Source organism: Macrobrachium nipponense, chromosome 2 (assembly GCF_015104395.2).
Source record: "Macrobrachium nipponense isolate FS-2020 chromosome 2, ASM1510439v2, whole genome shotgun sequence".
NCBI classification, from domain to species: domain Eukaryota; kingdom Metazoa; phylum Arthropoda; class Malacostraca; order Decapoda; family Palaemonidae; genus Macrobrachium; species Macrobrachium nipponense.
In genome coordinates, this window is record NC_087201.1 from 105,451,124 (window position 1) to 105,465,617 (window position 14,494).

Genomic DNA, 14,494 nt, shown 5'->3' on the forward strand with positions numbered 1-14,494 from the left:
ACTCAAAGCCACAGCCTTGAAAATATCTGGTCGAATCCAGAAGAAACGTCGGCATAAAATAATAATAATAATAATAATAATAATAATAATAATAATAATAATAATAATAAAAATACGTTAAACAAGGAAAGTTACTAAAATCGACCAGTGGTGATCTGAATTCCCTATTTTGTCGTACGTCCCAAAATTATAACAGAAGTATTCTAACCTGGACGACAGAATTTCACCAGTCATACATAAGTTTGCCATACAACCCCAACACTGCTCACCCACCCCGGTGGGTGGGGGGAGGGGAGGGGCTGGAGGAGGTCTTGATTTGGAATCAAATTGGCGTTGTGAATATTTGGAGTGAGAGGCAGTGGGACACAACTCATTTCGAGGGCCATTGTGAAGTAAAGTTTTAGGAAACTGTCGACTGGAGACCATATTTTGTAAATAGATGGACATCGGGGACATCAGGGCTTGATATGTATTAGTAGTAGAGGTAGCAGCACTACTACTACTGGTAGATGCTACTACTACCAGTAGTAGTAGTGGTGGTGGTGGTAGCCCAGTAGTAAAAAAATAGCTGGATGATGCGGTAAGTGGGTTATTAGATGTAGAATGAGAATTATATAAATGGATGTAAAAGGAATGTGTGATATTCTTGTCTTGTGTACTCCAGTCAATCTTTGACGTATAAAAACATCGGGGAAAGTTGGGTGATAGTTGCGAAGACAGAAGCAGCCACGATGCAGACAAGTCCTAAACAACTAAAACAGACCAAAACAGCTCAAATCATGTCCCGTTGTATAAAAAAAATTAACTACAAAATAAAAAATGAAAATAAGGTTAATAAATCATTATGATAACGTAGGCATTATAAATGTCATCTTAATAAATCATTATGACAACTTAGGCATAATAAATGTTATCCTCCTCCAGCAGCATATTACATTCATTCTTCGTTTGTAAGGGGAAATCTCTCATAAGCTCGTCAGCTGTACAAAGCGATTTAAGTAACTGAGCAACAGTTGTCCAGAGCCTCAAGTGAAATCGTAATGAGACCAAGGCAGTGACGAGGAAAAACCAGAGGCACCAATAAACAAAGAAAGAAACAGAAACGCAAAGGGGGACGGACAGACAGTCAGAACAAACATACATTGAATGAGAGAGAGAGAGAGAGAGAGAGAGAGAGAGAGAGAGAGAGAGAGAGAGAGAGAGAGATGAAACCTGTAAAACATTTAGATTGACCGAAATAGGCAGAACAAATATAAGCGGAGAGAGAATTGCATCAAATCATTATGATGCTTACACAGTGAGAGTAATAGTCAGAACAAGACATACATTAAAAATGAGAGAGAGAGAGAGAGAGAGAGAGAGAGAGAGAGAGAGAGAGAGAATACGTAAAATCCTAACCGCAGCATTTAAACATGCATCATTCGTCATAAAAGTTCTCTGTTCTTTAAAAGGGACGAAGAAAGCGAATCTATGAACCGTTTCTTCTAGGAACGGGGGACGACCCGATCCGCTTAAATACAGTTTTTTTATCTCTCTCTCTCTCTCTCTCTCTCTCTCTCTCTCTCTCTCTCTCTCTCTCTCTCTCTCCTTTTTTAGCATCTTGAAAACCAAAACACCCTTTTGGCGTTTATATTAATGAATAGACGGATTAATAGATTAACAAAAACAGCCATTATCAGGAGAGAGGGAGAGAAAATTGAAATAAGGGTGGCGATAAAGAGGGGACGGAGAGAGAGGACGATCACGCGGAAGAAAAATAATAAATGGAAATTTAGGGTTGGACGTCGGTCAGATGATAGAGAGAGAGAGAGAGAGAGAGAGAGAGAGAGAGAGAGAGAGCCAGGCAGAAAACCAGACAGCCAGACAGACAGACAAATATTAATAAAGAACAAGACATAGGGAAAAAGATGAACAGGAGTTACAAAAAGGTTTTAAAAATGATTTGAAACAAAAGCAAACGCTTAAATCACTAGATAAATTATGCATGCATAAATACGTAGGCAAATGATGATCAGATAATATTATATATATATATATATATATATATATATATATATATATATATATGTATGTATGTATATATGTATGTATGTATACGTGTGTGTGTATGTGCATGTAAGGGCTGTGTGGTGTAACGTTAGTATGCTCACTGGAAAAGCAAGAAAACCCAAGTTAGAATCCCGGGCAACGCGGACCGAATAATAGGGTGATGTTCTGTGAAAGTCCATCATTCTTCGTTTGATATGAACAATGAACTATATACCTGGCAGTTAGTAGACTGCTGTAATTCGCAGCTGAGTAGACATGACCAAGGAAGTATCAACTTCATTGCAAAGTATAAGTGTAACATTTTCTGGACATGCCTCCTTGTAACGTAGATAGATAGATAGACAGATAGATAGGTAGATGGAGAGGCAGGGACAGCTCGTCGTTAGACAAACTCATGCATCACTAGACACAATTGCCGTGTCCATTTATGTGCGGAGAGAAAGGGAGCGAGAGAGAGAGAGAGAGAGAGAGAGAGAGAGAGGCACAAAATGTAAGGAATTCATATGCAAGTTTCCGTCAGCGCCCAGATAAATAGAGGGAACGGCGGCGGAACAGAGAGCAACGGAGTCAACAACAGCAACATCAGTAGTAGAGAAAGCAAGGGACGAAGACCACGCTACCATAAACTTGGTGGCACTGTGACAGGATTTCCATTTGCCCCAAGAGAAAAAAGAAAGTAAAGGAAAAAAAAAGATAGAGAGAGAGAGAGAGACGAGAAGAGAAAGAGAGAGAGGAAGGAGGAAAGTGAATAAAGAGCCAGACGAGAGAGAGAGAAGAACAGTCTTGTCGTTTTTTTGTTTCTTAGTTGTTGGAACTGCGAGTATTACTCCATCAGAAACAAATAAAGGACAAATGGAGCGGGGAGGGGGGAATTGGGGAAGGGGAGGGGTCTTGTTTTTCGCTCCTTCATAACGTTGTCTTGTGTATATGGGCCTGTTCCCTCTCTCCGCCTCGCAGGGTATTTGGTCATCAACCTTTAAATACGGCCTCGATGCTTCTTCTTTTTTTCTGCTTCGTTAATTTCCGACCCATTTGTTTTGCACCTCGACTACCTCGCTCTTCATTCGGTAAGGAATGGATGATGGAGAGAGCACGCTGCCCTTCGTAATGATGGAGAAATGCTTCGGTTTAAGTCATTAAGCGCAATTGCTGACTTTATCTTCGGTTACTTTTACATATTTCTCACGTTCGTATTTACTTAAGGTTGATTAAATGACGTTAGACACTGACACACATTCTATTAAGCAGACGAACTTCCCTCCTCCATCTGAAGAGCTGCAAGTAATGTCTGGGCGACCAAAGTAGTGGGTCTCACTAGAAGAGGGTAAGGAAGGAGTGGGATGAGAGGAAGGGTGGGGAGGGGGGAGGCGAATGAGTGCATCTCCACAGCTAAATACTGCTTTAATAAAGTCCCCGAGCGCCATCCACTAAATACCTATTCGCTAACAGCACCAGGACCATCTCTTCTTCTTCCTCCTCTACTGCCACCGCCACCACCACCACCGCCTCCCTCCAACTCCCCTGGAGAAACGCTACTAAATTCCAATAGCAAGTTCTTTCAAACAGGCAACGTACGACCTCTATACACCAACACACCGCCGAGAGGGCGCGCGCCCATCAAGCCTCACGACGACTGGCCCTGGTGAATGGTCAATATTGCTACTGGCATTGCCTTTCCACCCCTTTCATATGCAACCATTATTGGCAATATCCCCCGACGACAGAACGTACATAAGCGCATTTGAAACTTCACCTCTGGGGAATGGCGAATTCAGATTGCCCAACTAGCATTCAAGTTGCTCATCTAAGCGCGCACCGATCAGGTTGTTGACAGTCTGACTCTGGTGGGTTGCAATATTTTCCCTCGCTGTTACTGCCTCCGTAAGCTATGTTAGGTCTAATATCTGCAACACACGAGGGGAGGGAGAAAGAAGAGAGAGAGAGAGAGATGCAAAGGGGAAAGACAGCAAGAGAGAGAGAGAGAGAGGAGGAGAAATGTTACATCTCTACGACCAAGAGCAAGATCCTGCCTGCACTATCAGGGCTCTGCAAAAGAAGGGGAGTGAAAGAATGAGCGAAAGAAAGAAAATGATTAAGGTGTGTAATGGAGTCCTGTAGATCGAAGTTTGTGAGTCTTACCATCTACAGAACAATATCTCTCTCTCTCTCTCTCTCTCTCTCTCTCTTCTCTCTCTCTCTTTTTTTCTCCTTTTTATTCAAATGGATATGTTCCTTCGATGCAAAACAGAGATGCAAAGCGGTGTGTATATCTGGGAAGTGATCACTGACTCAAACACGGCACATATTTCCTTGGGTTTATGCCCCACCTCCCCGCTCTGTAAAAAGACATTAGCCCAGCAGATTCAGGGATTCTAAACCAGTTATCGAGTGCGTTTTATTTATATTTGTTTTATAGGAGGACGTAAAACTCCAGCTGGAGAAAGTATCAGAATCCTATTTCCTTTAATCTCTGGCGATCCCTTTCGATCGAGCATTTGATTACAACCCCTCCGAATGAAAGCGAGTCAAGGCAGAATTATTCGCAGAATTATCCCCTTAGGGAGACGTGGATTTAGCTACAGTATTTCAGAGGGCTGTCAAATACTTGCTTAATCTGCCGTTCCCTTAAAAGATGGAAAAAATAATGGAGTGCATTCTGATCCGACGACGCTTCTGATAATAATATCACTTCATATTTTTGTCGCCTGCACATTTCTTCCTCACAGCCAAAGGCTGCGCAACGATTTGCACGAAGGCGCTTTATGGTGGTGACCCTCATTTTGCATTTAAGCTTTTCTCATTCGTTGCCTCATTTTATGGTGGCTCATATTTTTGCCACTTGACAATTTCCTTCTCATTGCAAAAACACTGAGTCATGATTCAGTGATGGTGCCGGGGTTTCCTGGCCCTTCAGAAATGGTCTTCTCTTTCAGCCATTGACATCTCTCGTGTTATTCCGTTCGTTTCTCTTGTGGAAATCTAGTTCTTAGAGCAGAACGCCGTAATATGTCTCTCATTCTGCGTTTTTCTTGGTTCTTCTCATATGCCTCGTTTCAACTGTTTTGGAGAATGCTGGATTCATATGACCGTTACTTGTACACACCGTGGTGCCATACACCGAACGAGAGATGTATGGTCTTCTATTATTTCCTAGATTTACTACTCGTTATCCTTCTCTCTCACTATCTCCCTATCGCCTTTTCCTTTCACTACTTTTACCGATCATCCTTTGTCACGTCTCATGGTGTCTTCTGTCAATCTTTGACTGTAAATATTTACCATTTTCCGCTTCCGTGTTATCATCATTAACATCATCAACCATTTGTGATACCCATGTACTTTTGGTTTAAGGCGCTTCACTGTGGGCATGAGTTCTTGTCTCCTGTGGTTCGAACCCACGAGACAACGCACTTATTATCAAATTAAAAATTCCCCCTTCGGTTATCATATATGAAAATAAATAATTTCTGCAGGTAGAGCGAATTGGATATTAAAGGAAATATGTAGCTTAATTCTTATATATATATATATATATATATATATATATATATATATATATATATATATATATATATATTATATATATATGTTTGTGTGTATTTTTTGCATTTTTCAAAATGTAGCCTGAATGCTGCATGACGTTTCTTTTATATTACTATTAACAGTGTATTTATTTACATGCTATTATTATATATATATATCATATATATATATATATATATATATATATATATGTATATATATGTATATATATGTTATATATATATATATACGTGTGTTTGTGTGTGCGTGTATTAAATACGACCTACCTGTATTCTATCCTCGGGGAGATCAAGTTTAAGCGAGAGCATCTCACGAGCGTACACGTCCGGATAATGGGCGTCCTTGAATGCTTTCTCTAATTCCTCCAACTGATAGGATGTGAAGATGGTCCTGTAAAAGATACACATGTCGATGATGGCAAATCAAGATTATTGGAGAGAGAGAGAGAGAGAGAGAGAGAGAGAGAGAAGAGAGAGAGAGAGAGAGAATAGTCAAAACAATCGCTTAGGTAAATATCTTTTGGCTCAAAAATGAGATTTACAAATTTTTTTAAATTTTTTTTGAGTAATATATCTAATGATTAGTCGTTATTCTATTATTAGCATAGCTGTATGGGAAAAATTTTGACATTTCAACTCTCTCTCTCTCTCTCTCTCTCTCTCTCTCTCTCTCTCTCTCTCTCTCTCTCTAATTATTTTTTTTTAATTCTGAATACCGAATCGTTCATTCTTCATCCAACAATGTTAAGATTTTTCAAATCTAATCAAATAAAAAATTTCCATCTATTGGGTGTGACGTCACGGGATTCCTTGAAAGGTTGGTTGCTCACTAAACTTAAATAGATACACAATTTTCTGTAAAGTATCCTTCCAGTTATGTTTATTAACAATTATTATTCATTACTGTTTTCATTTACGATACTTAACACCGTACATCATCTAGAATAAGGTCCCTTTACACATCAAATTACGACTTTGGAATCAAACGTTGATTTAGAGTACCGTGATGTGAACATAGTACATTTTTACAAGAGATTAAAAGTACTTAACGGAAATTGGTGTGTATTTAGTACAAGTTATTCTACTTGCACTGATTTTATTAAGAGATTTCTGTGAAAAGACAAACTTAAATACTAAGTCCGATGCTAAGAAATCCAGTCGAACATTTCATTTGGCATTATAGGACAGCCAAATTCCATATTAGGGACTAAACTTAATAACGCGCCCTTCATCGGATCTGAATAGCAACAGAACGAAACCCAAGGACTTCTGGCAATTACAGTGGGATGTATTGATAATACAGTCCATTTTCACGGAGACACAATGGAAGCCACAGAAAATCATCGGCGGTGCGCTTTTCCCACTCTATTGTTTGCGGCTTGTTTTGAACACTTCAAACCACTATCCGTTGCAGCTTTCCAAAGTTGTTGATCAAGCCGGCGCTGATTGGTCGCTGGTTTCGCGTTGGGCGATATAATTGGTTGCAAGATTTGTCTTTTTCTAGCGTCTCCGGCCAATGAGAATTCGTGTACGGACGTGTCCTTTTAATCGCTTGATATTTAATATCTGCAGAAATTGTGTAAGAGAATAAATTAGAGCATATGATGACGCCGTCAAAAGTAAATTGAATCACTCAAAACGTCTTTTAATTGCAGATAATATGTAAATGAAATAAATTCGCTGAAAGAAATGCATTCGGAAGACGTTACTTTTTTCTCGGTTCTTCCTTCTTTAACAATCATTCTCTCCCATTCCCCATCCCCCTCCCCAGTCCCTACACTGTTCGAAGGTGTCCCGGGGACACTCTCTCTCTCTCTCTCTCTCTCTTCCCTCTCTCTCGCAGATGAAACAAAAGACGCTGGATTGCTCAAATTGGAAATCAGTAATCAATGTTTAATCATACTAAAGGCTTGTTTCAATCTCCAGACTTCAAACGATCCAGTGAGAGGGAAAAAATGGTAAAAAAGGAAGAAGAAGAAGAAGAAGAAGGAGAAGAAGAAGCGCGACTTGAATGTCTTTACAGGAGTCGCCAAAGGCTGGGGAAAGGGGTACGTAGCGGTTGAGGAGATAGGGCGGGGGTGGTAAGGGGAGAGGGCGATTGGTTGGGGGGAGTAGAGGAAGGGAGAACAGAAGGAGTAGGAGGAGGATGATGTGTAGAAGGAGACGTTGATGTAAAGTAGGAGGCGTTGATAGGAGCAAAGAGGACCAAAGATAAGGTAAAGGAGGAAGTTGATGATCCGAGACTAGAGAAAAAGTGGAAAGGGTCAAATAATTAACAAAAACAGCCGATGGAATGGAGATGATGGTAAGAAAGAAGATAAAGAAATGGGAAAGAAAAATAAGAGAAAGCAATTGAAATGAGAATGTGAAACGTAATTGGAAAAGACGAGGAATATGAGTAAGAAGACGTGGCAGATAACGGAGGGCCATAATATGGAAAGGAAGAAGAGAGAGCAAGGGATAAATTCAGTGGAAATTGGATGGCAGACGTGGATGAATATTAGACTCCCTGTTAAGGTCACAAAACTTTTTCCTCCGCAGGTAGAAGGTATAACTATTTCTTGCTGATTTTATATATACTGTATATATATATATCTATATATATATATATATATATATATATATATATATATATATATATATATATATATATATATATATATATATAGATATATATATCTATATATATATATATATATATATATATTTACATATATACATATATATATATAATATATATATATATATAATATATATATATATTAATATTATATATATATATACAAGTAATGGTAGAGGAGAGTTGAGAACGGCCGATGTACCAAAGTTCTCTCGGCACTCGTTTATGAATACAGTAAGAAAATTATTAAGTACAAGATGAAAGCGCTTCAGTGGCGCGGTCGGTATGGTCTTGGCGTACTACAATAGTGGCCGCGAGTTCGATTCTCGAGCATTCCATTGAGGTGTGAGAGATGTGTATTTCTGGTGATAGAAGTTCACTCTCGACGTGGTTCGGAAGTCACGTAAAGCCGTTGGTCCCGTTGCTGAATAACCACTAGTTCCATGCAACGTAAAAACACCATACAAACAAACAAACAATACAAGATGAAAATGACATTAACTAAGTTCGATATAGGTACGTAGTCATTGTACCGAATTATGAATATGATCCTTGTTTGAAACAGATTTCTCATGTGCAAACTGGAGTGTAAATGTGATTGCAATTGCATGCCCAATATAATTATGGAAAGATAATTATTAAGAAGCAGAGATCCGCCAATCTACAAAGGAATTTAACTTTTTCGGGCTCAAGTAGAAACAGCCAAGACGCTATTCAATATGCCTGCGATACAACCAAGGGCTCTAATAAGGATCCTGACTGATAATGAGCCTGATTCAAAGTGTGTTCTTGATACGTCTTTGAGTAGAGCAACACAAATGATCCCTCGCCATTCTTCAAGAGACAGTATCAGTATGTTAAAAAGAATAAGTTTAAGACGCATCCATGATTTTAAGGATTTTGTGTTGATGATTTAGATGTTAGTGTTCATGTTTTATTATGGAATTTAAAATGAAATCCATAAAGAAAACAGGTTGTGTAAGAAAGAATGACAGGAGTCTGGAAAAACTTTCAGCTGGTCCTAGAAGACTTGTATCAAATATTAAAATGAAAAACTGTGACGATTTTAGAGACAATAATTGTTAGATGAGACAAGTTTAGTAAGCTTTTATAATACATCCAACAGAGAAATGGGTGAACACCAGTTTTACCACACATGCATCCGTCAAGGTTGGCTAGGCTGTATTTATAAAAATTTTGATAATTGTCGGTCTTGGCTGAAGTACTACGTAGATCAGTATCTTAATAATTACGTCATATTCTTTATTGTTTCTAGGTTCAGTAAGCTGCCTTACTAACTTAGGTTATTAACGAAATAGCTTGGTTTAGAAAGGGAAGATAAGTATTCCTGAATAGCAAATCATTCTAATTGGGCAAGAGCCCATGGGAGTGTAAATGTTTTATTTATTAAAAATAGAAGTACAAAGTATCGTGGAGAACCTCAAGTAGAAGCTTAAAAGTGCCACTCATGAGGATTTGAGGGCAAGGTAAGGAATATGAGCGGTTGTTTGTCAGGCTGACTTCAATTCATATCATGCTAAAATTCAAGGCTTTTCTTAGAAATGCTAAATTATCACTGAATATTTTCCAGGGGTCTGAAGTTTAGAGATCTTGCTGTACCCGCGATCATTTTCTCCGTCTCCCTCCCTCGTTCCCGAAGCGGCTTCGGTGTCTTTATCAACCGGGCAGTCAACTCTGTTCTAAGCCGCTAGAAATTAAGCTCTGGTATCTAAAATAAGGAATAGATAATATAGATTCTGAACGGCACGACAGTTTATGGGCGTATTAATGCATACTAATATCTTAGTCGCATAACGCGTGTAGGTACATGCCGGTACCAGTATGTGTACATATTGCTGATACCATACAAAATAAAGAAAATCGTTTTCTTCCATACAAAGATTTTTAGTAACAATATTTTTCTCTAGCAAATGATCCATCTGTAATATATTCTTCCAACTGATGGAAGCAGTATCTTACTTTCTTTTTATTTTATTCTAATTAACTGTCGTTGTTCACCTTTAACAGAAACAGTTTTCTAGAATGAAAGCGCACTGCCTAACATCCAGGGCAGTTTCTGCTCTCTACTGCTCTTCCCCCAAAATCTAACAATTTGTTTGCCTATTCTATCCCTCACACCTCTTATTCTTCCTTCCTCCCACTATCAACTTCTCTCCCTCTTCTACCAACTCTTCCTCTACCACTGCTTCCATTTGCCTCTCCCACTAGCACTCCCGCCCGCTTACAATTCTTCCACCACTATACTACCATCTCCCCTCCTCCTCCTCCTCCTCCTCCTCCTCCTCCACTTCGTAGAAGGAGCAAGGGTGCCCTATGTGAGCCGACCTTGTGTGTGACTTTATAATTGTTCTGCAGAGTTAATCACAGTTGGGAAGAAGTCTCATCAAAGACGGAGACACAGTTGGTCGTCTTATTAACCCCTGACTCTCTTGTACGTCTTAATTGTCGCCAAAAGTTTGACAATGGGTGTCGCAGCTTCACCAGGAGGGGTAGAGACGAGAGAAAGGGGGTTCCGGGGGTGGGGGAGGCATCTCCCTCGAAGGAGGTCGCGAGATGAATGGGGCTGAAGGGTCTAACTTCCCCATAAACACATCCCAGAAAGAAAATCCTACGATATAGACAACAGAGCGATTAAAACATACCAGGTAGAAAGGCTTTGTCTTCACGAGCGCTTTGTTTATATATATTTATAACGCCAAGAATTGCCCTTATACACTTGGCTGTTCGGAAATTGACACGTGTGTCATTAACTTCATGCTCATTTCAGAATTTTAAGCGCATTCTTAAAATTATAAAGAGTATCATAAATCCCTGATTTTACCGTAGAAAAGAATATTCATTTTATACTCGATAGCCATTTTTCCCGAGATGTTCACGGAACATGTACATTGAGCCCAATGAACTTTTCGTTGATCACAATTTACGAAATGAATCCGATAAGGAAACGAATTTTGGAATTCGTGGAAAAGGCACAATGTTCAGATGGTGTCTCGTTGGTGACACCGAGAATTGCAGAGATGAAAGGAATTATGGACAGATTAACAGACGGGGAAGAAAAGTAACACTTCGCTCTAATTATAGAATGACTGCAGCGATGAAAATTGCAAATAAAAACCATAAAGCAGAATGTGAGTTGCAGCCACTACTGTAGCGCCAGTTTTAATAGCCACAAATCAATCAATCAGTTGCAATCACAGAATAAGCAGTCTAGCGTTGTAGAGGTTATATTTTAATGGAAAGAATGTGACTTGAATATTTTTCAATTTCCGTCTTTTTACCAGTTCAGCATTTGCTGCCTGTCTTTTATCTTCTTCATTGCAACAACTCTTTGAAATATTCTCCACCGACTCAGGCTCCAGCCATCCATTCTCAATCATTTCCATACTAATGGAAAGGTGAGTTCCTTTAAAAATCTGATTTCTTATAACTAAAATGTACCGACTCATACGTTTTCTCTGCACGAAAATGAAGAGGTATAGGTCTAGAGACAAAATCCTTTTACAAAAATGTTATTGATGTTGCAAAGATTCTGCCACTTGAGAAAGAAAATATGAAAATTATTGATCCACTTGGGATTAAGAATTATTGAGCAACTTGTAATAAAAGAAAAAATTGAAAATCATTAAGCTCAGATAGATTGTAAGATGGATCACAGGTTTAATCATTGTTGATGACGTCATTAAATAGTCAATAGCTTATATCGCTGTACTGGATGACTTTTCAAATATCATTAAATTAATATATAATCTTTATTATTAGTTTTTTTTTACTTTTTTGACCTAAAGGATATGAATTGCACTTTCCCTTTACGTTCACCGACACAAATCTAAATAAACTGTTGTTTCACGGTCATTAATTTGATCTAAATCCCGTAGTTTGGAGTGGAATACTATTAGTAATATAAGTAGCTATACCTTATCACAATGATTAAAAAGATAGCAAAATTTAAACGAATATATAATTTTCCTCTATGAAATTCCTTGTCTTTGGAATTTCCCTAATCAATTTGACTTTATAAAGACAGTCATTTAGTGAGGGAGAGAAATAAGTAAGTGCATCCGCCAAGGTCTCTCTCTCTCTCTCTCTCTCTCTCTCTCTCTCTCTCTCTCTCTCTCTCTCTAAGGTAATTATCTTCAATTAGCCGGAAAAACGTCATTATTCCATTCCACCCAATCTTAAGATCTCTATTAAAAGAAATGTCGAAGAATCTTATCGACTCTCCCTTAAGGGAATTCTTTCTTTTCGCCTCTCCTCCCGTTTCATTCCTCATTTTCCTGTTTCATTCCTTCTTCTCTTCCTCCTGCTTCTCCTCCTCCGAATTCCGTGCCGTCATCCTCCGCGTCTTCCATCGACGTCCTTCAATATTTATGAATGCCACTTTTAAGCAAATTGCTGCAGCAGCCCCGTATGACGAGCAGCAATCATAGCTTTTACCGGCGGTCGACGAGCACGCGCACTCATGCACGGCACACACGCTTACATGAAGACGGGCTCAGTCAAGCTCAAAATTGGTAAGAGGAAATTTTGCCGTTTCTGTTGACTGGCTGCTTGTCTTACGAAAGACGACTGATACACAGTTGTCTAGCAGGTAGGACAGGGTCGGGCTAGAATTGAAACGGAATTAATCAGTTATTCAACAAACTGTGGTTGAAGTTCAAACTGTAATCGCAAGAAAGATGCTTACGACGCCACGTATGTGCAGAGAAATGACTTGGAAATGATCCATGTCAGAAAAAAAAGCTATATGAAAAAAAATAGCCGAAAACATTTTAAGAAAAATATATTATTAGTTAGATTCATTTTTCCACCGACTCACAAGAACATCTAGTGATGCTCTGTCTAATTATTACAATTATACGAGAGCGCACATGGAAGATTGCTTCCGTTTCAATACAGGCTAGGATCCAGAAAAATTCCCAGGGGTCACCAATTTTCATGTTTTACACACACACACACACACACACACACACACACACACACACACACATACATATATCGCAAGATCTTTCGACATTCAACGTCCTCTATTTAGTAAAGGACGTTGAACGTCGAAAGAACTTGCGGAAACTCCGTTGTATATTTTTCCCTCGTGGCTTATACCTTTATTTATGGATTTATCACGTTCCAAACTTTCGTGATTCAGTTATACATACATCCATACATACATATATATATATATATATATATATATATATATATATATATATATATACTATATATACATATATATATATATATATATATATATATATATATATATTATTATTTTTTCTAAAATTTTATTATTTCTCTAATCCATACTTTATTTTTTCCCATTTTTCATAGTTTTCATTTATGTTATTATTATCTAAATCTTCAACATTATTATTTTGTCATATTTCATGGGGGCCACGTACCCAGCCCCCCCCCCCGGGTCCGTTAGTGCAACTCAGGACGTTTCTGAAAATGCCATCAGTACTGTGCAGAAGTCTTTAAGGTTTTATTTTTCTCTTCTTTTACTTTAGTTGTGGAGTTCACATTTGTCGCTGAAACTGCAGGATATTTTTTACTGAGTGTTGGTTACAATTCGAGTGGTTTTATAAGAATATAATTTCAAGTAAGGAACGGCATCAATTTCCTACTCTGAATCTAAAACCAGACACATATTTAGGTTCGAGTTTGTCCCAGTAGAGAGGCTCAGAGGTTTCCTTTGCCGGTACGAAGGGTTACCAAGCACGATAATTCCTCACGCCGGAATGTAAACCAGGCATTAATTGACCCGGTATGTATCCATCTTTGTCAAAGTCCAGGATGAACTCATTCTAAGTAAAGTAGACGTCCGCACGAATATAGCGTTTCTTAATGTAATGTCATATAGAATTGGGTGTGTATTATACATTGACCCCCGAGGGGCTAGTAGCTACTAAACACGGCGTCCCAAGGAGCTTCCACAGTGTTTAGTACTAGCACTTCGGAGTAGGTGACGCGTAGGTGGATACATGCAGGGTTAATACCAGTGAACCAGTACCGGGGTCCAGGTCCAAATAAGTTCTGATCAGCAGCTACATAACAAGAACAGAGGATAAAAAGAAAAAAATCTATAAGAATAAAGGGTACTTTTTACATTTTTATATACATATATATTCTTGTAGGATTCCAAAGCATACAACGTCGTACATCGTTAAACTACGTCCCAAAATTTTCGTTTATCGACTCACACGACTTACCTCACCTGAGATCAAACTAGATAGAGCAGACGAATGAAAGAAAGTCATTCAAAAGC

At 38.6% G+C, this 14,494-nt stretch overlaps 1 protein-coding gene across 1 annotated transcript in view; it reads right to left on the bottom strand.

Annotated features, from left to right (window-relative positions):
* The window catches only part of LOC135221265 (visual system homeobox 2-like), a 117,848-nt gene that overhangs the window by 55,418 nt on the left and 47,936 nt on the right, over positions 1 to 14,494 (bottom strand). Inside the window, exon 3 of the mRNA XM_064259079.1 lies at positions 5,859 to 5,982. Coding sequence (XP_064115149.1) covers positions 5,859 to 5,982 — 124 coding nt within the window. The remainder of the gene's footprint in view (positions 1 to 5,858; positions 5,983 to 14,494) is intronic.